This window comes from Muscardinus avellanarius (genome assembly GCF_963383645.1).
Source record: "Muscardinus avellanarius genome assembly, chromosome: 3".
NCBI classification, from domain to species: Eukaryota; Metazoa; Chordata; class Mammalia; order Rodentia; family Gliridae; genus Muscardinus; species Muscardinus avellanarius.
Window position 1 is genome coordinate 15,568,065 of NC_137788.1, and position 26,254 is coordinate 15,594,318.

The 26,254-nt window shown below is 52.3% G+C and overlaps 1 protein-coding gene across 1 annotated transcript; it reads right to left on the minus strand.

The window, feature by feature from the left end:
* Positions 1-11,578: 11,578 nt before the first annotated feature.
* PLA2G2E (phospholipase A2 group IIE) lies at positions 11,579-15,049 on the minus strand (the record flags this gene model as incomplete). The annotated part of the gene is made up of 4 exons (XM_080693494.1): positions 11,579-11,721; positions 13,599-13,705; positions 14,350-14,488; positions 15,010-15,049. The coding sequence occupies 4 exons, from the start codon at positions 15,047-15,049 to the stop codon at positions 11,579-11,581; spliced, it is 429 nt and encodes a 142-aa protein (XP_080549620.1).
* Positions 15,050-26,254: the final 11,205 nt, after the last annotated feature.

The window sequence follows — 26,254 nt, forward strand, 5'->3', positions numbered from 1 at the left end:
GTGACCCTGGGACCTTCCTTTAGCACTTGCGGTGAGTTTTGATGTCATCATTTATTAAGTAGTTTAGAGCAATTGTTAGAAATTCAGAATGACAACTTTCCTTAGTTTCTCTTTTTCAAATATAGGGTAATTTATAAATAACTCCAACTCAGGAACGTATTTAGATTTAATTTTCTTCTTACCCGATTTACTTAGAAGATAATTTAGGAGGAGTATTTTCAAAGTAGTGTGACAGGAGGGGGTGGCCTGGTGCAGTCAGGGTGGAAATTAAACAGCCACCTCTCTCCTCGCTGACCCTGGTGTCCCTGGAGGCGGTGCAGGTGTGGTGGTCCATTTGTACTCCACCACGGGACGGCGAGCCTAACGTCTGTGAGCCTGGGCTGTGCTGTGGCGTTGAGTGTTTGGTATTTGTTTCTTGACCATTGGGAAGATGGTGTGTTGCTGCTTATGATACGGTTCTGGAATTCTGATGGTCTGTAGAGCAGAATCCACAGTTGTAAAGGAAGTCAGGATTCCAGGGCTTCTGTATAGTCAGAATCTAAAGACTTACTTGCGTTTATGGGAGCATGTTGGGAAGAATAAGAGTGGGCAGCAGCTCCTCCCATGGCTGAGGCCTGGGGTGACTCCAAGCTTCCAGGCTCGAGTGGTGGACAGATGACTTCCACACAGTTAGCTGGACGTAAACCTTAAAACGGCCACATATGAGGTGGCCAGTGTCTTTTGGGACCTAGTATTTGGGTGAATTATTTGTTGTCTACCCCACTGCTCAAATTTTGAAATCCTAAGAACCTGGAGGCAGCGGGAAACTGAAAAGCGTTGGCCTGTGTGACGCATCGTTGTCGGGCAGGTCCTGCACCCAGTGAGTTGTTTACATCAGCAAGTCGTTTGCTGTCTGCAGCTTTAATGATGTCTTTTAATTTCTTGTTTGTTTGATGGGAACTTTTTGTGGTTGGAGTATGAGAAGTCTCTTGGAATCGCTCCCAGGACATGGTGATTAGGTTTCTTCCTGGTACAGTACATTGCAGTGCTTTACACATTCAGAGTACACAGCTCTTTTCTCTGCACATCCCAGGATCCCGAGTCTGCAGAGGAGGGGGAGCGCTTCGTTGCCCTGGGCTGGGGGGGTCCGCGATGAGGACTGATTGTTCTCTTGGATTTCACCTCTGGCAGGTTCCTGGCTGGCTGCGCTCTTGTGAAAGAACATTCTTTTCTCTGCTTTGTACTGCTCGAGAGCAGATGCCAGATCTGAGAAAGATCAAGATTGTGCACTAGGAGCTCGGAATTCAAAGTCAAAAATACCCGTTGTCTGCAGTAGCAGAATTGTGCTGTTTACTTGGCTATTGAAGGTGGCCTCTGGCGCCGTTGTATTGTAGATGTTTTAGAAGCTTTTGAAATGTTATTAAAGAATATTTGGAATATTTATTATAGATTACCTGATTCTGATACTAGGCTTAGCTCTTCTGGGGTATAGTAACAGTGGTTTTAACAGCTAACTGAATGGCTTTGGTAAACTTCTCTTATTACCATTTCACGGTTTCCCAGTTACAGTGGTCTGTGTTTGCTGTTAATTGTTAGCACAGCGGAATCTTCCAGCTGAGGATCTGAGTTTAGACCCTGCTGCCTTTGCGTCCTTGCAGTGGGGGCTGGATGGACTCCACAGCTAAGGTGCCTTACTGACCGTTGTGTTGTTGGCAACCAGGCGGAGGCCCAACATGTGCTTAGTCGGGGGGGTGACGACCGTCAGCTCCGGGAGCTGGACCTGTCATGACCTCTGGGTTGCGTCTTTGCTGGCAGAGATTTAGGCTGCAAGGCCTTGTCTCAATAGCTAATAGTGAGGTCAGGAGCAGAGGCTGGAGCAGGTTCACAGCTGCCTACCGTGCTTACAGACTGGAGATAAAGGTCTAGATTTTTTTTTTTTTAAACCTCAAAATAAGAGGAAAAAGCTTAGTGGCAATAGCTTTGAACTAGAGAGGTAGATGTATTATAACAACATAGAGCCACAACTTCTAAATAACGTAGTTGCCATCAGGGCACATTAGGAAGATAGAATGTATTTTTTATTAAAGATAAAATATATTTAATTTTCCAATAACATGAACATACACTAAAGTAAAGTCTGGTTAAGGAATTGTGGCAGAAAGGCATCTTGTGTGATGATTGAAGTTGTCTGTAGTTCCTTTCATAAGCTCTGAGGACACTTCCACCCCTGTGTGATTGTGAGGGCTGTAAAGTGCGGTTTCCTTGTGGGGCACCCGCCAGGGCTCAGAGAACCTTCGCATAGGTCGTGTCTGGCACCCACGCTGCTCAGCTGGGGAGCCCCTCTGCATTGTGAAGTGCCTGGGCTGGGCGGAGGCCCGTGGAGTTGGGGAGCCCACTCTGCATTGTGATGTGGCTGGGCTGGGCGGAGGCCCGTGGAGTTGGGGAGAGTCCACCACCTTGTTATGTGGCTGCAGCAGATGGACTGTGGTCATGAACTGCACTTATCACAAGTCCCTGTACTTAACGTGCAATTTCTCATGCTCTGAGAAACTCTAGATTCTGCCTGGGTTTTACTGGGTCAATGCAGAACGCCCTCAGTTTACCTCTGTGAATGTTAACTCAAGTAGCCAGTTGGTTAGAGGAAGCTTGGATCCCTAGTCAGAGTTGACTGAAAGTCACCCTGTCCCTGCAGAGGTCTTAGAGGCCAGGGGAGCACGCAGCTTCGCGATGCCCCAGTGGCTCTGCGGCGATGTTGCGTAGACTGCAGCTCTTCGCCTCTTGACCTCACGGCCCTGTCTGTGTCACGCACTGGCCTCGGGTGACGCAGTGTCTGCCTTCTGCCCTTCTCACCTCTGCCTGCGGGTCAGAGGGTCAGGCATTGGTATTGCTGGAAGCCTGGGCCTCTAACAGCGGCTGATCTCATCACGGTGGTCTGTACAGCGGCTCTCCCTGACTCAAAGGCAGGTCGTGAATTACGTTAAAGTAAGTCTCCTACTACATGTTAGAAAGGGAAAGCTGGTCATTTCTGGCCAGTGGACATGACTGCGAGCCTCGGGGCCAAGCGCAGACAGTGTGGAGCTTCTGCCTGCTCAGGCCACAGCAATAGCTGCGCCTCGTGGATGGCCTGGCCCTCTTCAGTCCCAGGTACAATTTCCTTTCAAAACCTCAGGCTCTTAAAGATTCTTCCCGGCGGTTCTTTCTAGAGTCTATTCAGCTCTCCTCATCAGGACTCGGTGGCTGCATTAAACTGTGAATGTTCTTGCAAAGCTCCTGGAGAAGAGGCTGGTGCCGGTCACAGCAGATTTCCACCAGTGCGTGTGCTCTGTTCATTCCGGGCTGCACACCGTGATCAGACTGCATCTGCCCACTGTGCTGGCGCCACGGAAGGTCCTGGTCGCTGAGGAGACCTGGGGTCTGGCCCAGGCTTTGCACGCAGCGTCCGGCAGTCCTCGTGCCGGCTGCGCGACAATCATTCTTGCTCAGTCAGACTTCCTTGCTTCGATCCCCTGGCAAGTCCCTCAGCTGAAACTTGAGCCGCACTGCTGTGAGGCTCCTCACGTCTTCCCGGTCCTGGGGTTCGTTGTCATGGCGACCGCCCTCCCTGCACCCTTCACCAGCACACAGCTCAGGAGGCGCGAAGAGCTCCGGGAGTCTGGGACCCGCTTGCTCCCCTCCCTGGCGTCCAGGTGCGGGTGTGCATCGGCCCCCTTAGGACGGGGAGGGTGCGGTGTCGGGAAGGGGCCTTCTTCTTTCCAATTGCACTATCCTTGTCTCGCTTCGGGCTGGAGATATTTAAGACCTCTCTGGGGTCATGACCCCTCGACTTAGCAAGTCTGTCTTCTCTGGAGTTTCGGGCGAGGAATGTGACCATTGTCTGATGTCCATAGTTCATGTCCCCTAGGCTGTTTCTTTTCACAGATTGTGTTCCTCTGAATTGTTTTTTTTTTTTTATTTACCAAAGTACTGTACTGGCTACTTGCAGTGTTTTCAAAACCAAATGTTTCCTTTTTGTTTTTAATCTTCAATACTCGGTGCAATAGAAGCTGCAAAGATGTGCCACTTTATCTATGAAATGGAATTTTGTATACCAATAAATTCTAGTTTAAAGACAAAGTTTCTCTCTCTCTCTTTTTTTTTTTTTTTGTGGCAGTACCAGGGATTGAACTTAGGTCTTTGCACATTTGAAGCAAACCAGCTTTACCGCTGAATCGTGTCCCAGCCCGAGTTGTGTTGTCAGTGAGTGGGCAGGACACAAGGGCATGCCGGGAAGCGTCCAGTGCAGGGGCCTCGGCATGGGCGGCGTGTGCCGGTGGGATCCAGTGTTCTAGTTGGGTGTTTGAGGCTTTGGTGCAGATGGCTTTGCACACACTGGCAAAGCCATTAAGGTCTGAATAGAAACCTGCAGTTAATTTGGAGTGCTGTCCACCGTCACATAGGGGCTTTACAGCCCTGAGAGTTGGCTTGACTCCATGCAGGAAGAGCCCCAGACCAGACACACAAGGACAGCAGTGACTGCAGCACAGATCCACCTAGAAGAGGTCCAGAGGGGAGCGAGGGTGGTGTGGCGGCCCCGGAACACCAGAGGGGACTGGCTCCTCAGGAAGGGGCTGGGGCCGGCTCGGCAGCCCTTACCTGGCCTCACGATTGGGTCCTCGACTCCCACGCTCCCTTGTCCTTCCCTTGTACTCAACAAGCAGCTTTGGGACTTGGCTTCCTGGTGCCTTGATAACAGAAGGGCCTGGAGTGGGAGGGTTCCCTGGATGAGAGAAAAGAATACGCTAGCTGCTCGCAAGGGGATTCTACCATCACTTAATCGTCCTGTGTTGTTTCAGCTGAAGTCTACAACTGAGAGGCCAGGCATCTCTGGGTGGACAGACACTATACAGTTCCTGAGCCCACGAGGCCCAGATTCAAGACCCTAATACTTGACAGGTTCTTCCAGAAGGATCCTATTAGGGACTAAAATGATGTCTTAGTTTGGGTGCTGCCCCCACTGCAAAACTCCCATGGTGCCCTTTAGCTCCATCCAGGGACTGTCCCGGGGCCCGGGGCCCCTAGCGAGGGAGGAGAGGGGCCTCTGGCCTGGGTAGTGATTAGACTAGGTGACCTGTAAGGTCCTCTTCACATGGAGACTGGATGAGTCTTTAAGGACAGAGAAGTGTTCTCAGGTCAGGTAGGGACAAGTGGCCAAGCCTGTGTCCCTTCTTGGTAGCAGCTGATGGTTGTTTTCAAGAAAGCCTGGTTGAATACCCAGGGCTTTTGAGTTACTGCCAGCCAGGCACTATCACAAACACCCAGCCTTTCTCTGTCCCATTTCCTCAATCACAGAAAATATGTGTGACTTACACAGACTAGTTTGTGAACTGCCCTGCTCCATATGTTTTTAGCTGGACAAAATGCGTTCTCTCGCCATAAATACGCAGAGGTGTATAACATTTAATGAAAAAGTTTCAAGTTTTTGTTGGTGGTGGTGGTGCCAGGGATTGAATCTGGGTCCTTGTACATTCTAGGCAAGCACTCTACCACTGAGTTACATCCCAGCCCTAAAGGATGGAAGGCCCAGCTTACTACTTCATGGATTCCAGTGTGGCAGAAGGAAACGTTTTCTACCTTCTTGGAGATACTTGAATGAGCTTCCCTGTGGTAGAGGAACTTGGGTATTCAGGTTTTTTTATTTTCTTTTTCTTTTTCTCTTGTGGTACTGGGGATGGAACTCAGGGGCATTCTACCACCAAGTTATAAACCCCCCCCCAGCCCTATTTTTTATTCTTTATTTTGAAACAGGGTCTCACTGAATTGCAAAGGGCCTCACTACATAGCTGAGGCTATCTGCAAACCGAGATCCTCCTGTCTCAGCCTCCCAAATGCCGGGATTACAAGTGTGTACTACCATGCCCGGCTGGGTATTCAGTGTTTTTTTTTTTTTTTTTTTTTTGCCTGTCTGGGGATGGAACCCAGGGGCATTTAGCCTCTAAGCTACACCCCCTGCACTATTTTTTATTCTTTATTTTGAAACAAGGTCTCACTAAGTAGCTGAGGCTGTCCGTGAACCGCGATCCTCCAGTCTCAGCCTCCTGAATGTGGGGATTACAAGTGTGCGGGACCATGCCTGGCTGGGTATTCAGTTTAATTTGGCATATTCACCCATCCAAATAGCCAAGAACCCACCCAACCTTTGCTGACCCTCTACTGCGTATGGCTCTTACTTTGGGTACTCCAGCAGACAGGAACCCTACCCTCAAAATCTTTCAATTCGGGGAGACAAGTGGATGTGTAATTATGACCCAAAAGAACACACGCTCTAAACAAAGGCTGATGAGGCCAGCAGAGAAATCAAGGAAGGCTTATGGAGGAGGTGACTTGGACGAGGAATGAAAGGGGAGACGGGATGCAGAAGATGCAGAAACAGAGTGAAGCCATTGAGCACCAAGAGACCGCCATAAACAAAAGCTTGGAGCAGCAATTTCCATGTGTTTGCGGGATGGGTTTATTAAAGATAACAGAATTAGTTTGGGCAATGACTGGGGCCTCTTTCTTCCAATACTTGCCATGTGTCTTTTACTACCAGAAGTAACCGAGCTCGTTCCAAAGATCGGATGTTGCTCATCGCAGCCTGGCTGCTTTGTCAAGCGTAAGGAGTTGGCCCCGTGCGCTTCCTGACCTGGGGACCTGCTCTCTGGCGCCCGTTTTACCTCTTTGCCTCTGGAAGCCATCAGCTCAAGGGCACTGAGGATTAATGTTCTTCAAATATGCCCAGTTAAGATAAATGAGCACTCAGAAGGTAGGGACCCGAGAGAGGCTATTCACGTGCAGGACTGTCGTATTATGTGTATGGAATCACTTCCCTAAAATAATTCCATTCTCACGTGTTTGCTGAGTCAACCAAACAGGTGTATTTAGCATCTCTAGTGCGCTGAATGGGGGAGGCAAAAAATACAGAAGGTCTCTGGGCATAGAACATCAGGCACTTTGAATATGTTGCCTTGTTCAAAGCTTAAAACCCATCCTAGGAGGCTGATGGTTTTATTACCATTTTACACACAAAAGAGTAAGTAACCCAGGCCCAATATCACATGGTAGCAGAAGCAGGATTTGAACCCAGGCAGCCTGTCTCCGCCATAAAATAACCCAAATAACTGGGGTAAGCCGTACGAGGAAAGGTCTAAACACATTGCTTGGCGGTACAGAGGAGGCTGGATTCTGCTCTCGTTGGGAAAGGTGGAATCAGAGGTGCGTCTAAAGCACACGGGAACCTGGGAAGCTTTTAGGTTTGAAGGGAGTCACCGCACAAAGGAGAGTGGCGGGCATGTTAGATTTGCTGGGTGAGAGAGTGGAAACGCCAAACCTTGAACGCCAGGTGCGGGTGAGTCATGGGGAGCCATTGATGGACTGGGTGGAGCAGAGGAGACATGGTGGCAGGACAGAGACTGGGTGGGGTGGAAGGCCCTAGAACCTGTGGTCCTGCTTCTTTGTTCTTAGCTTTGGCGTAGAATAATGGGTGTCTAGCCGGGCGTGGTGGCGCACGCTTGTAATCTCCGCACTTGGGAGGCAGAGACAGGCAGGTTTGAAGCCAGCCACGCTGGCTTAAGAGACCCTGTTTCCAAATAAATATAAAAGTAGGTCTGGGTGTGTAGCCCAGAGGTAGAAGGGTTTCCAGGAACCCCAGTACCACAAAAAAAAAAAAAAAAAAAAAAATTGATTCTCCAGCAGGACCCCAAAGAAGCAGGTGATGCCCACAGCATCATAAGCAGCCTCTTCAGTTGGCTCGGGAATTCCATCGCAATTTCTAATTACTTATCCAGCAGATTACTTAAGCACTGCATGTGTAGCTTTTGTTAGGGGCTAAGTGGAACAGAAGCCCGATCCAAGTCAGGCTACGAAGACTTTTCTAACCGTGGCCCCTCCCTGGCTTTGATGTCGTCCCATCAATTTATTCATCCATCCTTTCACTCCCTCAATGGATTAACTCACAGAAAACACTCAGAATCGTGCCCGTAAGTGCTAAGGGCTTAATAAATGTTCTCTCGTATTGCTGTCATGACATTCAGTCAGTATAGGGCATGGGTGCTTGTTTATGTGCTGGGCATATAAATAGAGTGTGTGTGTGTGTGTGTGTGTGTGTGTGTGTGTGTACACGTGTGTCTGTAGTTGGGATTAAACCCTAGGGCATTTGATGTCTGAGCTATACCCCCAACCCTATTTTATTTTTATTTTGAAACAGGGTCTCACAGAGTGGCCAAGGGTCTCCGTAAATTTGCTAAAGTTGGCCTTAAACCTGCAGTCCTCTCTGCCTCCCAAGCACTGGGATCACAGGCACGCGCCACCGCGCCCTGTCCAATGCATTTTCATGCATTCTCCTGCACTCAAACCTTGCCACAACCAATCTGCTGGGGAAATATCACTGTTCATTTTACAAATGCAGAGACCGAGGCTGTGGTCGTTTATCAGCACCTCTGATCAGCACGCACGCGCGTGCACACACACACCCCTGGATATCTTTTTTTTCATTTTTATTTTTTACTTTTGATGGTACTGGGGATGGAACCCAGGGGCTTTTCTACCTCTGGGCTATACTCAGACCTATTTTATACTTTATTTGGAAACAAGGTCTCACTAAGTTGCTGAGAGCCTCAATAAGTAGCTGAGGCTGGCTTTGAACTGTGAGATCCTCCTGTCTCAGCCTCCCAAGCGCAGGGATTACAAGCGTGCGCCACCACGCTCGGCCCCTGGACATCTTTTTAATCTGTTTATCCCAATTCACTGAGTCTGGGATCAGGTCCAAATTTCTTTCTTTTCTTTCTTTCTTTCTTTCTTTCTTTCTTTCTTTCTTTTTTGAGCAGGTCTGGGGATGGAACCCAGGGACATTCTACCTCTAACCTACACCCCCTGCCCTATTTTTATTCTTTATTTTGAAACAGGGTCTCACAAAGTTACAGAGGGCCTCACTAAGTAGCTGAGGCTGTCCGCGAACTGCGATCCTCCGGTCTCAGCCTCCCAAATGCTGGGATTAAAAGCGTGCGCCACCGCGCCCGGCTAAATGTCTGATTTTTAAATAAGATCCCTGTGGTGGCTGCTGCTCTCGCTATCGGGGGGTGGGGGGCCCACTGAGGCCCTCAGCGTAACCCCCGCTGCTAAGCAGCAGAACAAGGGTCTGTTCCTGGAGCCTCTGACTTCAAATGCAGGCTTCTCCTTTCCTTTCTCAATCCTTTCCACAAGGCTGAGCTGGAAACCTCGTGTTTGTACCATAGATACACACACCGAGTGAAGTTTAGATAGACGCCTCGGCTCATTCACGGGACGTTTATTGAGCACTGGGTAAACAAAGGACAGGCTGTCTGTGGCCGGGGCTCCCGGCCTGGGGTGGGTGGGGTGGGGGCGCCACGGGCCACGCTGGGGTCTTGTTCCTTGTGAGATGACCGGGTCCCTGAAATGCCGTGTCTCCATCCAGCCAAATCAGCACCGTTCCCCAAGGGCGCCAGCATCTCAAGATGCTTTAGAAGCCTTCTTTAGTGATCTCTCAGCATATTTACTATTGAAAATGCAAGCCCAGAAGTTTCCCCAGCCCCCCGATGAAGTCCAAACGCGAGCCAGAGCAGGGTCTTCCTAGTTAGGTCAGAGTCAGGTGAACACCAGAGGGCGCCTAAGGACCACTTTTCCTGATGTATGCGCATCACGCCTATCCCCTACAAGCCATTTCTCTTTTTTTCCCTCCCTCCCTTCCTCCCTCCCTCGCTTCCTCCCTCCCTCCCTCCCTCTCTTCCTCCCTCCCTCCCTCCCTCTCTTCCTCCCTCCCTCCCTCCCTCTCTTCCTCCCTCCCTCCCTCCCTCCCTCCCTCTCTTCTTCCCTCCCTCCCTCCCTTCCTCCCTCCCTTCCTCCCTCCCTCCCTCTCTTCCTCTCTCCCTCCCTCCCTCCTTCCTTCCTTCCTTCCTTCCTTCCTTCTTTCCTTCCTTCCTTCCTTCCCTCCTCTTTTCTTAGCACTGAGGACTAAACCCAGAGACATTCTACCTCTGAGCTACACCCCCAGTCCTTTTAATTTGAAACAGGGCCTTGCTAAGTTGCTGAGGCTGGTCTCAAACCTGTAACCCTCCTGTCTCAGGCTCCCAAGTACGGCGATTACAGATGTGCACCAACTTGCCCGGCCCCGATTTTGTCTTAAGACACCGTCCTCTGATGGGGGGAATCAGTCGCACCAGCAAAGCACACACACTGGCCCCCGGCTCTTCCTCGTGAACACGGAGTTTCATCTTCTTTGAAGTCTTGCGTCCACAGGAGGCTTCCCTTTGGTTTCCGCGCTCCTCACAGTCCCTGCTCTTGTCCACGCCTTGAGAAGGACGAGGGGAGTGGGCATTTACGGAGCCTGGGCCGTGAGCCTCCTTGAACACGCTCATCCAGGTCTCGGGTTTTAGAGACACCATGTCTACAGTTAGGAGTAAAATTCACCAGGCACAATGCTCCCAGGGTGGGCCGCGTTGCTCCTGGTGGGAATCCTTTGGCCAGCCTGTCATCTTGAACTCTCTTCTCTTCCCTCTCTGCCGGGTCCCTGACCCAGCTGTGCGTGCTCACAGCCAACCTGCTCTGGACATCGGATCTTTCCCAGGTGACAACTGTTGGGTCTGGTTCAACGTGGCCACATGACACGCTGTGGCTGCTGCCAACTCTTGAAGAAACCAAGGCCGGAGTGAGGCTACTTCTTGGGTAGAAAGAGCCTCCCCTCCCTGGCTCCCGGTGCCTGTCAAAAACAGGGTTTCGGGCCGGGCATGGTGGCGCATGCTTGTAATCCCCGCGCTTGGGAGGCAGAGACAGGAGGATCGCGCAGGTTCGAAGCCAGCCGCGCGCTGGCTTAGGAGACCCTGTTTCCAAATAAAAATATAGAAAAAGGTCTGGGAGTGTAGCCTGGAGGTAGAAGGGCTTCCAGGAACCCCAGTACCACCAAAAACCAAAAAAAAAAAAAAAAAAAAAAAACCCAAAAACCAGGGTTTCGGTTAGGATGGCTTTCGAGCTACTCTCCCCTTCTAAATCAGTCTTTGCCAGTGGGGGCGTTCTGAGGCCTGGTGACAGTGGGGACAATATTTTTAGGTTGGCATTTTTCATGCTTTTTGCATTAAGCCATATGGCCAGAAATATTCCTTCTGGAGATTGCTGTTATTGTCTCAGATAAGACAGTAGAACATCAGAAAAAGAAAGTCACAGAAACGTCCTGTTATGGAAAATGAAAAGAGCTTAATGCTGGTGTTGCTGGCAGGGGCCACCACATTGGACTTGACCCCTCCACTTATTCCAGTGCGTAGTGCTTTGCTGAAACACGGCAGGTGCTCAGAATATGAATGAATGAATGAATGAATGAAGCTGTAGACTAATCAAATCCTACAATGACGGGATTTAAGAATCATATTAGAATTTTAGAGAAGTATTATCCACGTATTCAGAAGAGAGAACCGCGGTTCCAGGGGTGGGTCATGGAGTCTTGTGGGTGCTGAAGGGATTCATGTCTCCTGGGACTCTTGCCGGAGGGAAGGTGTGGGAGCTGGGAGAAGGACAGGAACCTTCCAGAGGAGGGCTTCTGGCCCCAAGCGTCCCCAGGGCCGGGACCAGGGTGCCCTCAGCAGGGCGGGGTGGGTCCAGTGCACAGCTTGTTGGGGTAATGGGCGTATTTGCGGTTGTAGGTGCCCAGGTTGTGGCGAAAGCAGAGGGCCGCCCTCCTGTCACACTCGCAGGTCTGCCGCTGGCAGGCGGTCTTGCCGGCTGGATGGGAAAGGCAAGTCAGGGTCGCCGCTGGGGATGGAGACTGGAGGCTGGGCTTGCAGGCTCAACTCAACTTCGTTCTGATGGAGCCTACACTCATCCAGAAAGCGGAGGGGGCCCTCGCGCCCCTCCCTCCCCAGGCCCGCTCCCCAGGCCCAGGGAAAGCACAGGGCTTCCTCACTCTGCTCTCACCTGCCCAAGCTCAGCAGGATTTCTAGGCAACTCCTTGCCCTGTGCGATGGCGTCCTGCAGCCTGAGCAGAAGGAAGCTAGGGGACGCGGCGTGGACCCTGGGTGGCCTGTGTGGGCCTCGGGCGGCCCGGCGCAGGCTGGAGGCCTGCTCAGATCTGCCCGTCCCTTCCAGGGAGGACACAGCCCATTTTTCTGCACACACACACAGCCTGGGAATCAGACTTCCCAACCTGTCCTCCCCAGACCCTCCCCGGAGGGGCAGAAGGCTCCTCTTCTTTCCCCTGCAGCTGCCTCTGTGTCCCCAGAGGGGCGCCGGCTCCTTTTGCCCCCACAAATCCACTCCCTACTCAGGAGGATGGTCCTCTCCCTCCAAGACGAGCCTTCACCTCCCGTCAGGACGCTGCCCACACTCGCTGGCTCAGCGTGACTTGGGATAGAAGGGGCTGACATCAGCCTCTTTTGGGGGCTCTTGCCAGGGGCTGGATTGAGTTAGCAAGTGGTCATGGTTACCTCCACTTTAGAGGTGAGGAAGCAGGGCTTCCCAGGGTTATGTCGCCTGTCCAGATTCACATGCTGGGCAGAAGACAAAGTCCTGCGAAGAACCCAGAGCTGGTGCCCGCCTCCCCTTCCCCTCCCCTCGGTCATCCTGTCGGCCCCATCCTGACAGCTGACGCCCCAGCCTCGCGTGAACCCCCAGATGGGAGCTCACTACCTAGCACGCTGCCCTGCTGAGTAGGCCTCTAAAGGTACAGGACACTTCGGGCCAACTCCGCCCGGTGGCCCTGCTCCTGGCTCTGTCCTTACCACAGACCGTTGGTATCTGAGTGGAGTCTTCCCTGACCTCTGGGGCCTTCCTGGCACCCCACACCTCACAGGCCCTGCCCTCCTTCCAGGCAGCACTTGGCTTCACAGCAGGCAGGCCCAGCTCTGATCTGCAGGCCCTCCATACTTGGCTCAGAGGAAAGCCAATTTAGCGGGCACTGGATGGGGCAGAGTAGAGAAGATGGCCCGGCCTGGCAGCCCCATTCAGGAGATCAGCCTTTGGGAAGAGGGTCTGCTGTCCCAAATCCAAGCTCCAGCTTTCTGCATGCCGGGAGCCTCACCTGGGCTGGGTGTGTGGGTCCAAGTCCCCTGGGGCGTGGCCCAGCCCGCCTTGCTGCTGGCTACCCCAGGAGGCCTGGGTCAGTGGGTGGGGAGCGAGCACCCAAGGCAGAGGCATGAGCCTCAGGGCGCCTGTGGCCAAGATGCCTGGGAAAATCTAGAGGGATGGATAGGTCTCTCCTTCTACTGTGTGTGTGTGTGTGTGTGTGCGTGTGTGTGTGTGTGTGTGTGTGTGTGCGCGTGCACGCATGCGCGTGTGTGTTACTGGGGATTGAACTCAGGAGTGTTCTCTGAGCTTCTGTGCTCTACTCCCAGCCCATTTTAATTAGAGAGTCTCGCTAAGTAGCCGAGGCTGACCTTGAATCTGCAATCCTCCAGTCTCAGCCTCCCCAAAACCGGGCTTACAGGCGTGTACCACTCCACCTGGCTGGCCTCTCCACTCCTACGTGATGGTAGAAAACCTTTTGCCTCCAGCCCAGGGTCTGGCCCTGACGAGGCCTGAGGTCACCAGTCAGGAAGGGTTCCCTGATGTAACCTGTCCACTCCCCAGTGTCTGGGTCCCTCCATCCAGCAGTGTCCGCTTACCACAGAAGATGCTCTGTCGCCCAACAGAGAAAAGATACTTTTCCATTTTGGGTTCACAGCCCAGCTTCTCCAGGCGCCCGTAGCAGCAGTCGTGAGCGTGGCAGCACCTGCGGGGTCAGGGGCACCTGGAGTGGACTGTGAGCCAGGCTGGGCTGGACGGGGCCTGCCTCTGTGCTCTCTAGGTGCTCCCCAGCTCCTCCCTCCTCCTGGGGTCCTCCCCAGCTCCTCCTCCCTTCGAAGATGCTCCCCAGCTCCTCCCTCCTCCCGGGGTGCTCCTCAGCCCTCCCTCCTCCTGGAGTGCTCCCCAGCTCCTCCTCCCTCCTGGGGTGCTCTCCAGCTCCTCCTCCCTCCCAAGGTGCTCTCCAGCTTCTCCCTCCTCCCGGGGTGCTCCTCAGCTCCTCCCTCCTCCCAAGGTGCTCTCCAGCTTCTCCCTCCTCCCAGGGTGCTCCCCAGCTCCTCCTCCCTCTCAAGGTGCTCTCCAGCTTCTCCCTCCTCCCGGGGTGCTCCCCAGCTCCTCCTCCCTCCCAAGGTGCTCTCCAGCTTCTCCCTCCTCCCGGGGTGCTCCCCAGCTCCTCCCTCCTCCCAGGGTGCTCTCCAGCTTCTTCCTCCTCCCTGGATGCTCCCCAGCTCTCCCTCCTCCTGGAGTGCTCCCCAGCTCCTCCTCCCTCCCGGGGTGCTCCCAGCTCCTCCCTCCTCCCGGAGTGCTCCTCAGCTCCTCCCTCCTCTCGGAGGGTCCCTGCTGGCACCTCACCAGTCAGTCTGGTCCACCGGCCAGTTGGAGCCCCCGATGCCGCAGTAGCAGCCGTAGTCATTGTATTGCAGCGCCGACTTGCCCGTCATCTTCTCGATCATCACCCCGAACTGTACCAGGTTCCCGCCGGCCAGGGCTACTGCGGAGCAGGAAGCCGAGGCCGCCAGACCCCTCAGGGCCAGCGAGTGTCTCACCAGGGGTGCCCCCTGAGGTCCCTTAAATCTGATTCCAGTTAAACTCCCTCCCCCGAGCCCCCACCACCCATGGCAAGGATCACAAGCACTAACACCTCTGGACCCCACTCCATGACGTCAGCCCACCCCGTGTACCCCAACCACCCACTGGCTCTTCACATCTCCCCCAGACGCTCCTTATCATCTCCCCCAGGAGCCCTCTGTCCCCCCCAGTCCCATCACTACCACTGGATATCTTTCCTAGCCCCCTGTCCCGGCCCCCCACCCCTCCTCAGGCTGCATTCTTCTCCCATCTGTCTCTCCCCTCTCCTCCATCCACCACCAGCTCAGGACCCCCCTGGTGGCAGAAGGGGTGGCCTCCAGCATCTGGTACCCAAGATGCTCCCTGCAGAGCCAGCTCAGAGGCCTGGGGAGCTCGGGGTTGCCAGATGGGGCGGGGAAGGGGAGGCTCGTGAGCGTCACTTACCCAGGAGGCAAAGGAAGGTCAGGACAGGGGGGAGGTTCATCTCGGGGGTCTTGGGGGCGCTGAGAAGGGGTCAAAGAAGCCTGCCGGAGTGGAAGGAAGTGACAGGGGTGCCTCTGATCTCCGGCACCTCTCAATTAGTTAAATACCCAGGTCCTGTCCACTCCCCGTCATTAACCCCTGAGTGCCCAGTGATGCAATGATTCTCCCAGGTCTGAAGCAGCTCTGGCCGAGCCCCCAGAGGAGGGGCCAGCCGGGGTCACCAGACCCTGCTTCCAGGCTGCGTGGAAGTGGGGAGGCATCCCGTGGCGCCTCCCTTTCCCAAGGAGCCTATCAGGAGGACCCCCTCCCCGGTCACCGTCCTAGCACCGTGGACTAGCTGCCAACCAGTGGCTTTGCCATACATTCTGTTCTCAGGATCGTTTCCTCATTCCTGATTTACCAATTCGGGGGCAGAGGCCCAGAGAGGCGGAGAAGTTGCGTTCTCAGCCTGGGAGTGCCCTGTGCCACGTTGGTCCTGTTTCCGCGCTTCCACGGGCAGAACCAGAGGCAAGATGCCCTCCCCGGCCTCCCCTACTCCTGACCCGAGACTGGGATAACTTGACTGTCCACTTCCATCAATGGCCCGGGCCCGGGAGCTGCTGGGTCTGCAGCCTGGGAGTCCTGGTTCTACCACTCCTTACGTGGCCTTGGGCAGGTCCTTTTCCTCGCCTGAGTTCTTCGTTTTCCAGTCTGTGTCATGGGGGTCTAAGGCTTCCTCCCTGTTCTCATCTTCTTCGGGGAGGATGGAAAACTCAGGTGCAGCTAAGCAGTGGCCCCCTTGGCTGTGTGATGGGCGCTGTGCCGAGTCCCTCAGAAGATGGAGGAGCCTCCACAGCCCAGCATGTGCCCAAGCATCGATCCTCAGCCACAGAGGAAGAAACGGAGGCACGTGGCTATATGAATGGTGAGCCAGAGTCTGGGCCCAGGCAGCCCAAGGGACTTGCCCCCCAGCCCCACCATCCACTACGCAAAGGGGGTACAGTGCCTGGCACCCACAGCACTTTGGAGGGCCCTTCAAAAATTTTTTGTGGTACTGGGGATTCAACCTAGAGGCATTCTACCTATGAGGCACACCCCCCTGCCCAGCCCATCCTGTCTATTTTTTAACTTTGCAACAGGGTCTTGCTAAGTTGCTGAGGCTGGACTTGAACTTGGCATTCTGCTGTCTCAGCCTCCCAAGTACTGAGATGACAGGTGTGTGCCACCGCAGCTGGCCAGTGTTTTAATTTCTTATAAAATTAGAAAAGAGTGAGTATAATCCAGCCTGGGTTCTATTTGTTCTTACTTTAGCGTGGTTGTAAAATTTATTTATTTATTTATTTGGTGGTACTGGGGTTCCTGGAAACCCTTCTACCTCCGGGGTACACTCCCAGACCTGTTTTATTTTTGGAAACAGGGTCTCCTAAGCCAGCGCGCGCGGCTGGCTTCGAACCTGTGCGATCCTCCTGTCTCCGCCTCCCAAGCGCGGGGATTACAAGCGTGCGCCACCACGCCCGGCGTAAAATTTAATTTTTAATATTGTTTTATTTGGAGGAACAAGCCTGGGGTGGCAGTGCTCCACTTACGCCAGAGGTCGTGCTGTGGTCCAGGACTCCCGCCTGCTCCCGGTCTCGGGCTCTGCTTTGGCGCCTGTGGGCTGAGACTCACAGGAAGGAATCCCCACGTCCGCCCAGCGGAGGGCTGAGTGATGGACTGAAGGTTGTTAACAGCAGTGGCACACACTTGTGATCCCAGGACTTGGGAGGCTGAAACAGGAGGATCACAGGTTTGAGATCAGTCTCAGTAACTTAGGGAGAGCCTGTCTCAAAATAAAAAGTAAAAAGAGTTAGGGGGGTATGGCTTGGAGGTAGATTGCCCCTGGCTTCAATCACCAATATCTCTCATCTCCCTCTCTGTCTCTCTCTCTGTCTCTCTCTGTCTCTCTCTCCACACACACACACACACACACACACACACACACACACACACACACACACACAGCCCTACCTCCTGCCCTGCCCATTTTTACCTCCTGCTAATAACCTCCCCGTGCCTCTCCTGGCCACGCGCGCTCTCAGCCCTCTGTAGAGAAGCGCGGGGTCCCGGGGCCAGGGAGGTGAGTCCACCTGCCCAGGGACACCGCGCAGCCGTGAGTCATGGTCTTCCGAGAAGGGGCTCCTTTGCTCACCGTTTTCTTTTGATTTTAACGAGGGCACCTCCTGGCAGCCCTGGCTCCTGGCCTGGGTCACGGGAGCCCAAGCAGTGAGTCACTGAGGAGCTGCCTCAAAAGCTACCTGAAAATTAGCTTTGATTCCCGGCGGGGTTTGGCCGCAGCCATCCCTGCAGCCGCACGAGGGGTGTTTACCCGGAAGAGCCAGGTTTCAGAGACGGTCGCTTTTGTGACCCATTTTGAGTCCTGGCCTGGTCAGGCCAGAGCCCCTGAGAGCTTCTGCTGGTCTGTAGCTGGGGCAGAAAACCGAGGAGTCGAGGGCCAGAGCCCAGCAGGGAAAACCAGGCGGGCTTCCAGGTGGAGGCGCTCCAGCTGAGGTGGCAGAGTTGGGAGAGATGGTCTTGAGGTCAGTCACAGAGCGGGGGAAGGCTCTTGGTGTTAGGGACACAACGTGGTAGAAAGCAGGAACGAGCCTGGGGTGGCAGTCCTCCACTTGGGAGCTGTGTGACCTCGGCCAGTCCCTTTACAATCTCTCTGAGCCCAGTTTCATCATCCGTAAAATGAAGATAGTCAGACTGACCCTTCAGGGTTGCAGACTAGATGGGAAAGAAATAAAGTGTGGAAAGCCCTTTGCAGAGCGCAGACCCCATGGGGACCAGCATGCAGCCGGGCCAGGGCGCCCGCGTTCCCAGGGGATTGTTGTCCCCACGTGACAGATGGAGGGAGATGGGTGAGGAGGACGGTGGAGGTGTGGGTGGGGCGTTTGGCATGGACACCAGGGTGGAGGCGCGTGGTGGGCACAGAGCCCAGGCGCTCAGCCCTGTCTTCTTTTTCTTGGTGCAGATTTGTCTCTTTTAGAAGTCACCACCACCACCCTAACAACAAAAACGGCCAGACACCTGTCATCCCAGTAAGCGTGAGGCTGAGGCAGGAGGATCCCAGTTTTGAGGCCAGACTCAGCAACTTAGCAAGGCCCTTGGCAACGTAGTGAGACTCTGTTTCAAAAATAAAATAAAATAAAATAGGGCTGGGAGTATAGCTCAGAGGTAGAAAGCCCTGAGTTCAATCCCCAGTTCCCCCAAACACACACTACAACAAAACAAACAAACAAATACAAAAGGCAAAGCAAATGGCCACCATTTATTAAGTTCCCACGATGTTGTGGGCTCCGTGCCGAGAGCCCTTGACCCCGTTTCATCTTGTCATTTCTTGTCATAACCTCCAGACTGTAAGGATCCTACAGGCCTCTCTGGGCAAACCTTATTCCTGGAAGGATCGGTTGCCTGTTTAGTCAATAAACTATATTGAGGACCTACTGTGTGCCGGGGATACCCGCAGACCCGAAAGGATCGACCGCTCATTCCATCCATTAGCTATCTGAGGACCTACTATGTGCTGGAGATACACCTTCTATCCTGCTCCTCCGAGTAGCATTTTGTCCTTAAGCTGACTCCTCCGTGGTTGAAGATGGCTGCACGTGCCCGCCGGGGCTCTGCTTCCTCATTCACACGGGGAGATACGGAGGCCGCGCGTCCCGCAGGCGGAACACCAGGCCCTCAGCTGTGTTCTCCAGTACCCAGCGCCAAGCGTTGCCGCAGAGGGTCGTGATGAGCGGACTGACCTGTCCTTTGGGGCTCACCAGCGGAGCTGGGGCAGCGGGGAGACATCTGCCAACGGTGTGATTGCTACGCGGAAGGGAGGCTCCCCAAACCAGTCAGGTTCTGCTGGGAAGGTGCTAAGGGGAGAAGAGAGGCTGCAGGAACAGTGTTCTTCTCACTCCTGTGTTTCCAGGAACAAAGTCATTTTCCCCTGCCTCCTCCTCTTCCTCCCCCCTCCTCCTTCTCTTCTTCCTCCTCCTCCTTTTCCTTTTCTTTCTCCTCCTTCTTGTACTGGGGATTGGACCCAGCCGCATTCTACCTCTGAGATGCACCTCGGCCCTATTTTATTTTGAAACAGAGTCTCACTAAGTTGCTGAGGCTGGCCTTGAACCTGTGATCCTCTTGCCTCCCAAGTACTGGGATTCCAGGCCTGTGCCATCATACCCAGCTGAACATGGTTGTTTCTAGAACCACCTTCAGTAAATCCAGAGATGCCTTTTTTTGTGTGTGTGTGGTACTGGGGATGGAACCCAGAGGCATTCTACCTCTGAACTACACCCCCAACCCCATTTTTATTCTTTCTTTTTGAAACAGGATCTCACTAAGTTGCAGAGGGCCTCACTAAGTAGCTGAGGTTGGCTGAGAACCTGCGATCCTTCTGTCTCTGCCTCCCAAGTACTGAGATTACAAGTGTGCGCCACCACGCTTGGCTCAGAAATGCCTACTAAATTGAAGGTAGGGTAAGGAGAAGGGTCCACTTTGGTGAAATTAGGGAGAAAAAATATATAAGTCAATTCAATAAAGTTGTAGAGCTGAAACTACTTCCAGAAAAAATTCCAGAAGAAACTGAACTAGGTTTGGGCAATTCTGAAGATTTTCTTTTTTTTTTTTTGGTGGTACTGGGGTTTCTGGAAACCCTTCTATCTCTGGGCTACACTCTCCCAGACCTATTTTATACTTTTATTTGGAAACAGGGTCTCTTAAGCCAGCGAGGCTGGCTTCGAACCTGCGCGATCCTCCTGTCTCCGCCTCCCAAGGGCAGGGATTACAAGCGTGCGCCACCACGCCCGGCTCTAAGCCCTGGAGTCTTCAACCGGAGGTATGGCTTCTGTTGTCATAGTTGCTGGAAGACGCATACGTGGTATCCAGGAAGTCAGAACGTGAAGAATGGCTCAGGGTCATGGTCGCCAGCCAGAGCCAAAGCAAACACTTAAATTCCCTTGTACAAAGAGAAGCAAAAGCCATAGGAAGAAAAACCAGAAAGATAAGATGTAAAACCAAAGAGCACCTCTCGGGACCAAAGGAAACCAGCTCAGGTGCTCCCAGAAAATCTGACAACAAACAACGAAGCTGCCAAAAGCCAGAGAGAAACTGCAGGAGCCGCAGCGAACACCCCGGAGTTGCCTGCAGATGCTGGAAATAGGTGCCAATTAATGGCTCCCGCGTCCTTAGAGAGAAAGGAAAGAATTCCACACATCCAACTTAGCAAACATTTATGTTTGCCGCACGGTTCACTGAGAAGATGAAAAGACTCGGTGTTGATCCTAGTGGGCACCGCCAAGCAGATTGTGCGCGTCTGTAGCAGAGGTGTGGTACGGAGCCCTTTGGGAGTCACGGAGGAGGGGACAATTAAATCCACTTGCACAGCTTCAAGGGGAGCTGCGGAGCGAAGCTGTCACTGGCGCTGGGGCCTTGAAGGATGACCAGGCTTCGGCTCGTGTCAGGAGGGACAGGCAGTAGGTGTAGCTGGTCCACGTATCCAGTCCTATGAATGTCTTGGCTTTTCTCCGCACAGCATCCCTTGTCCCTCCCTTTGATGGCATCTCCCCAATCTTACTTTAGGGAAAAACCCTTTCCCATGCTATATATGAAGAGAACTGCCAATCATGCCGAGGTCCCACCCCAAAGGCGGGCACATGCCCCAAGCCATCCAGTCAGTCTCTTCCCTGGGACTTTGTGTCTTTAGCAGGGCTCGCTCTATTCCAAGGCAGACAGGGCACAGCCAGTTTGCCCTCGCTGTACTGACGCGGTCGTTTGTGAGCTTTTTCTCCTGGGACTGTCTGGGTCCTGTGCTTCCCAGGCTCGGTGGATCAGCTCCTCTTTCTGTTTTGTGAGTCATCCAGCTTCCAAAAGAAATTTTGCCAAATTTCTTTTTATCTTCAGGTAGCCAGCATAAATGGCTGTAGCTTGCGACCAACGAGCTTCAGTCGGGACGGCAATCGGTACCAGGATGAGGGTCGCAAGCAGCAGGCCCTGAGGAAAGTGGGGAATCTGGGATGGGTTATTTGGACAGAGAGAGGACTGTGATTTGACATACTAGCTGGTCACCCATGGTTAGAAAAGAGCCACCTGCTCACCAAGGGCAAAGCCTGGGGGACTTAGAGGGAGACCTTGTGGTGAGCTGGTTGCTTAGGCAACACCAGGCCAATTAAAGAGGGAGGCATTCATCATCTCTAGTACCATTTAATGTATTTATTTAACATGTGTTTATTTCTTCTGTTCTTCCCTGATAGAATGTGAATTCCTCAAGAGAAGGGACCTTGTCTTGTCCGCTGCTGTATTCCCAGAACAGAGTAGGTACTTACGTATTTGACGAACAAATGCATATGTTGAATTAACAGCAAAATCAAGGTTAGAATTTCTAGAATAAAAAAAAAGAGGGTCGGCCGGGCGTGGTGGCGCACGCTTGTCATCCCCGCGCTTGGGAGGCGGAGACAGGAGGATCGCGCAGGTTTGAAGCCAGCCGTGCTGGCTTAGGAGACCCTGTTTCCAAATGAAAATATTTAAAAAAAATAGGTCTGGGAGTGTAGCCTGGAGGTAGAAGGGTTTCCAGGAACCCCAGTACCACCAAAAAAAAAAAAAAAAAAAAAAAAGAGTCATCCCAGGAAGAATGGAAGGAGCTGGCTGATTTTTATTATAAAACATTTGGGAACAAACTTCGGGGGTCAATGTTAATGGTCCCCCGTCAAATTCTGGCTCAGGTTGAATTTATTACTGCGTGTGCCCTGGCCCAAGATTCTGCAATTCACTGCTAATTTGGGCAGCTCCTGGGAGTCTAATGCTGCTTGAGTTGGCGAATTCAAATGCTGGTCCAGTCCACAGGACGTGGAAAGCCAGACTCCATCGTCTTAACGTGGTGGGGAGGAAGGAAACGACATTTAGAAGACACGAACTCCTGCTTGTATTGACTCTGTGCACCCTGTCTCCCCTGCCCCACAACTGCCTCCTTGAGAGGGTCCCAATACCTCTTCTGCTACCCTCACTTTGAGGACTAGATGGGTGTGGGGAGCACAAAAACTTATCAAACCTTGCTCTCCCTCCTCCACCCTCTCCCCCTCCCATTTCTCCTCCTCCTCCTTCAGCTGAGATTCTTTCTGTAGATTGAGGGAAGCCCAGGTCCCTCCTCTTCCTCCTCCTCCTCCTCCTCCTCCTCCTCCTCCTCCTCCTCCTCCTCCTCCTCCTCCTTCTCCTCCTCCTCCTCCTCCTCCTCCTCTCCCCCTGCTCCTTCTCTTCATCTTGTTTTAGCCGAGATTCTTTTCATAAGGTTGAGGAATGCCCAGGTCCCTCCTCCTCCTCCTCCTCCTCCTCCTCCTCCTCCTCCTCCTCCTCCTCTTCATCTTGTTTTAGCCGAGATTCTTTTCATAAGGTTGAGGAATGCCCAGGTCAGCCTGGCAAGGAGACAGCAGGCACTAGGAATACAAGTGGCACCGCCTGCACAGACGTGGTAATCAGGTCTCCAAGCAAGGGCCAATTCATGTAGGAATCACCGTAACTGAAATGGGCAGGCAACCCACGCAGTCTTTTCTGGTTTGGAGGTCAGTTACATGAATATATAGGATCTTAACTTCAGCAGGGCTCCTTCAGGTTCAGTAGTTTGAAATCTGTCAGGATATTTCCTCTAAATTAAAAGAAGACCCAAAATGACATTAAAGTCCCATCAGGCAAAGTTGCCATTCATCTTGGGACGTCTTTTGATTATCTTTGTGGATCAGAGCCAGTGTGTGTGTGTGTGTGTGTTCACACACACGCACTTTATGCCTTAATCTTAGCTCACCTTCTTATGCTGTTGGACTGTGTCCTCAGGTAGCAAACTTCCAAGTCCTTTTATGTTCAACTATCTTTGTTGCATCATAGTCTCACTGGTTGTGTAATTCTGGGCCAGAGGTTGACACACTGTGGCCCATGGTCCAAATCCAGCCTGCTTCATCTTTTTGTAAACCAAGTTTTATTAGAACATGGCCATGCACAGTCATTTACATATGGTCTACGGCTGCTGTCATACTACGTTGGCAAGTTGAGTGGTCTGAGGCCCTTTACAGAAAAGAGTTTACTGATTTCTGCTCCAGACGAGATGCAAATTCTCTGAGGACTTTTTTCTCTGAGGCATTCTACCTCGGAGATATACCCCCCTTTCATTTTTTGTTTTAAACAGGGTCTCACCAGGTTGCTGCCACTGGTCTCAAACCTGTGATCCTGTCTCAGCCTCCACAGTACTGGGATTACAGGCACGCATCACCATGGCTGGCTCTGAGGATGTTAAAGAGCTTACCCTGCTGCCTTCTCCCATCTAATGTTGATAAGAAGAAGTATTATACCAATCTATTCTTGTTCCTTTGTAGATAATCTGTGTATTTTTTCCTCTATCACTGGAAACTTTTATATAAGAGTCTCTATTCTTTTTCTTCTTCTTCTTTTTTTTTTTGCAGGCCTGGGGATGGAGCCCAGGGGCATTTGATCTCCAAGCTACACCCCCTGCCCTATTTTTTATTCTTTATTTTGAAACCAAGTCTCACTGAGTTGCGGAGGGCCTCACTAAGTAGCTGAGGCTGTCCGCGAACCACGATCCTCCAGGTCTCAGCCTCCCTAATGCTGGGATTACAAGCGTGCGCCGCCACGCCCGGCTCTTCTTTTTCATCTTAATCTCCTCCTCCTCCTCTTTCTCCTCCCCCTTTTCCTTCTTTATTCTTCTTTTTCTGCTTCCTCTTCTTTCTTCCTTCTTCTTCCTCCCCTTTTCCTCTCACTCCTCCTCCTTCTCCCCCTCTTCCTCCTTCCTCTTTTTCTATGGTACTGGAGATTAAACCCAGAGACATTCTACCTCCAGGATACATTCCAGTGACTGTTTTAACAATATAACTTCTGGTCATCTTATAGATGTGAAATTTTCTTGACTCTTTTTTTCTCTGTGTGTGTGTGTGTGTGTGTGTGTGTGTGTGTGTGTCTGTGACTAGAGATTGAACCCAGAGGCATTCTACTTCTGAGCTACACCCCAACCCTATTTTATTTTTATTTGGAATCAGAGTCTCACTAGATTGATGAGAATGTCACTACTTGCTGAGGCTGGCCTCAAACCTGTGATCCTCCAGTCCCAGCCTCCCAAGTACTAGAATTACAAGTGTGTACCACTGTGCCAGGCTCTCAACTCTTTTTGAAGGTAGCAATTAGAGATCTAAAAAGTTACCTTCTGTTCCCTGGATTGTGTCCACCTCTCCTGGGTCCTGCCTTTGCCCTGTATTTGATTCCTTCATCTTGTAGCACGTCTCCATGTATCTGGTGGTAGCAGATTGTAAATCTTGACAGATGAGACAATGGCCATCTCCATGAACGTGGGCGGGGCTCGTCACCAGGTGACTTCTGCTTTATGGTGAGGGGACAGTTATGCGGCATGGAGCGATCTTTTGTCTTGGGCATCAAAGTCCACACAAATTGCTGTAGGTATTCTCATTTTCTTGGAATTCTGTAAAGAAAAGGCTTTTGAACTTTTTTCCAGAGGGTAATGGTGGTCGTATGGCAGGGAGTGGGGAGGTTGGATGCCCAGGATGTAGGCACTCTATGTGTGTGTCTGTCCGTGCATGCATGAGTGTGTGTGTGTGTGGGGGGGGGTGAGGGATTTTGTGTCAATACTTCCTCTTTATTTTGTTAGTAATAACTACTTTTTACTTTGAGAAGCCATCCCTCCCCTCCATATCATGAGACTTTGTAGAGCTATTTGACATGGTATCCTGCATAGGACCCATGTGTCCAACGTGAGGTTTACAGCCTAGCTGTGTTAGGGATGGGGGTAGGTTGCTGAGAAACCGGAGAAGATGCTGGAGGCGGCATACAAGACACAGGGTTTATTAAAGATGCTCTTGGGGACAGTCCAGTGGTGATGGGCTGGCAAGTAGCACCTCCATCCCTCATGGCACTTCAACAGACGGTGCAGCGGTGGCCAGCTGGAGGGGTCACACATCCTCTCCACTGTGCTCTGATCTGCTCCAGGCACTGCAGGGAGACGGGCCCCCAGGTCAAGCTGTATAAGCAGTCACATGATCAGCTTGATTTATTCCACTGTATGGTCAGGATTCCAGGAAATATACGGCATATATGCAAGAAAGCCGTTTCTCTTGATAACACCTGTTTGCCCTAGTTTTCAGTATGTGTGAGACTCAGTGTCCTTATCTGGACATTTTGGTCAAGGCCCACTTTCACTGTTCCCTTCCTTTGGCTAGGTTCTTGGGAATGGAAAGGAGCTATTCAGAGATGTGGTAGTTTACTCTCCTCCCCCTCTCTCTTCCTACTCTTCCTCCACTTCCTTCTCCTTCTCTTCTTCCTCTTCCTGTTCCTCCTCTTCCTTCGACACTGTTCTAGTCAGCATTCTCACTGCTGTAATCCAGAGTACCTGATGACCGCAACTTAGACGAAGGAAAATTATTTGCTCACAGTTCTGGAGATTCCAGTCCATGTTAGTGTGGATGAAACCTGTGGAGCTCTGGGCGCAGCAGCTGGTAGCCGAGAGAATAAGAATGGAGGAATTCTGCTCTCACATCACAGAGGCCCAAAGGGGAGACAGACAGACAGACAGAGAGAGAGAGACCGACCCTAAGGTCACACCCCCGGGGACCCCTCTTCAGCAGCCAAGCCCCACCTCCAACATGGCCCCCTTGTCTATAGCATGAAGTCTGGGGACATTTTAAACCCAAACCCTAACACACACCCAAGCACAGTTCTCTATTTTCCGTGGCCACACACTTATTTTTAGGAATGGGTGCCAACCCAGACCAGACCAATCAGTGTTTCATTAGATTTGCTAATGAGCCTCCCTTTGCTCTGGGGCCATGGACTTCGCTTGACTTCTTCTCTGAACCTTCGCTTTATGAGCACCCGCTATTCTCTGTCCCTTAGGCTAACTTGATTTGTGTCCTGTCATTTGAAACTATAAAGGATCCAGGCTAATTCAGGAAGTTTCCACAGATGGCAGAAATCTGGTCTACATGCACCGAGGAGATCCTGGGCAGGAGTGCCTGCAGGAAGCAGATGGAGGTGAGGTTGAACACCTGGTGCTGACTTGGGGAACCTTGGCAAAGATCCCCGGGTCCAACTTGGCATGGAGAAGGCACAGTCTTTTACTTTCAGACATGCCAAGGAGAGGTAACCGAGGTGAACAGAGGCTCTTTCCCAAATGTCTTGGACTGGAAAAATC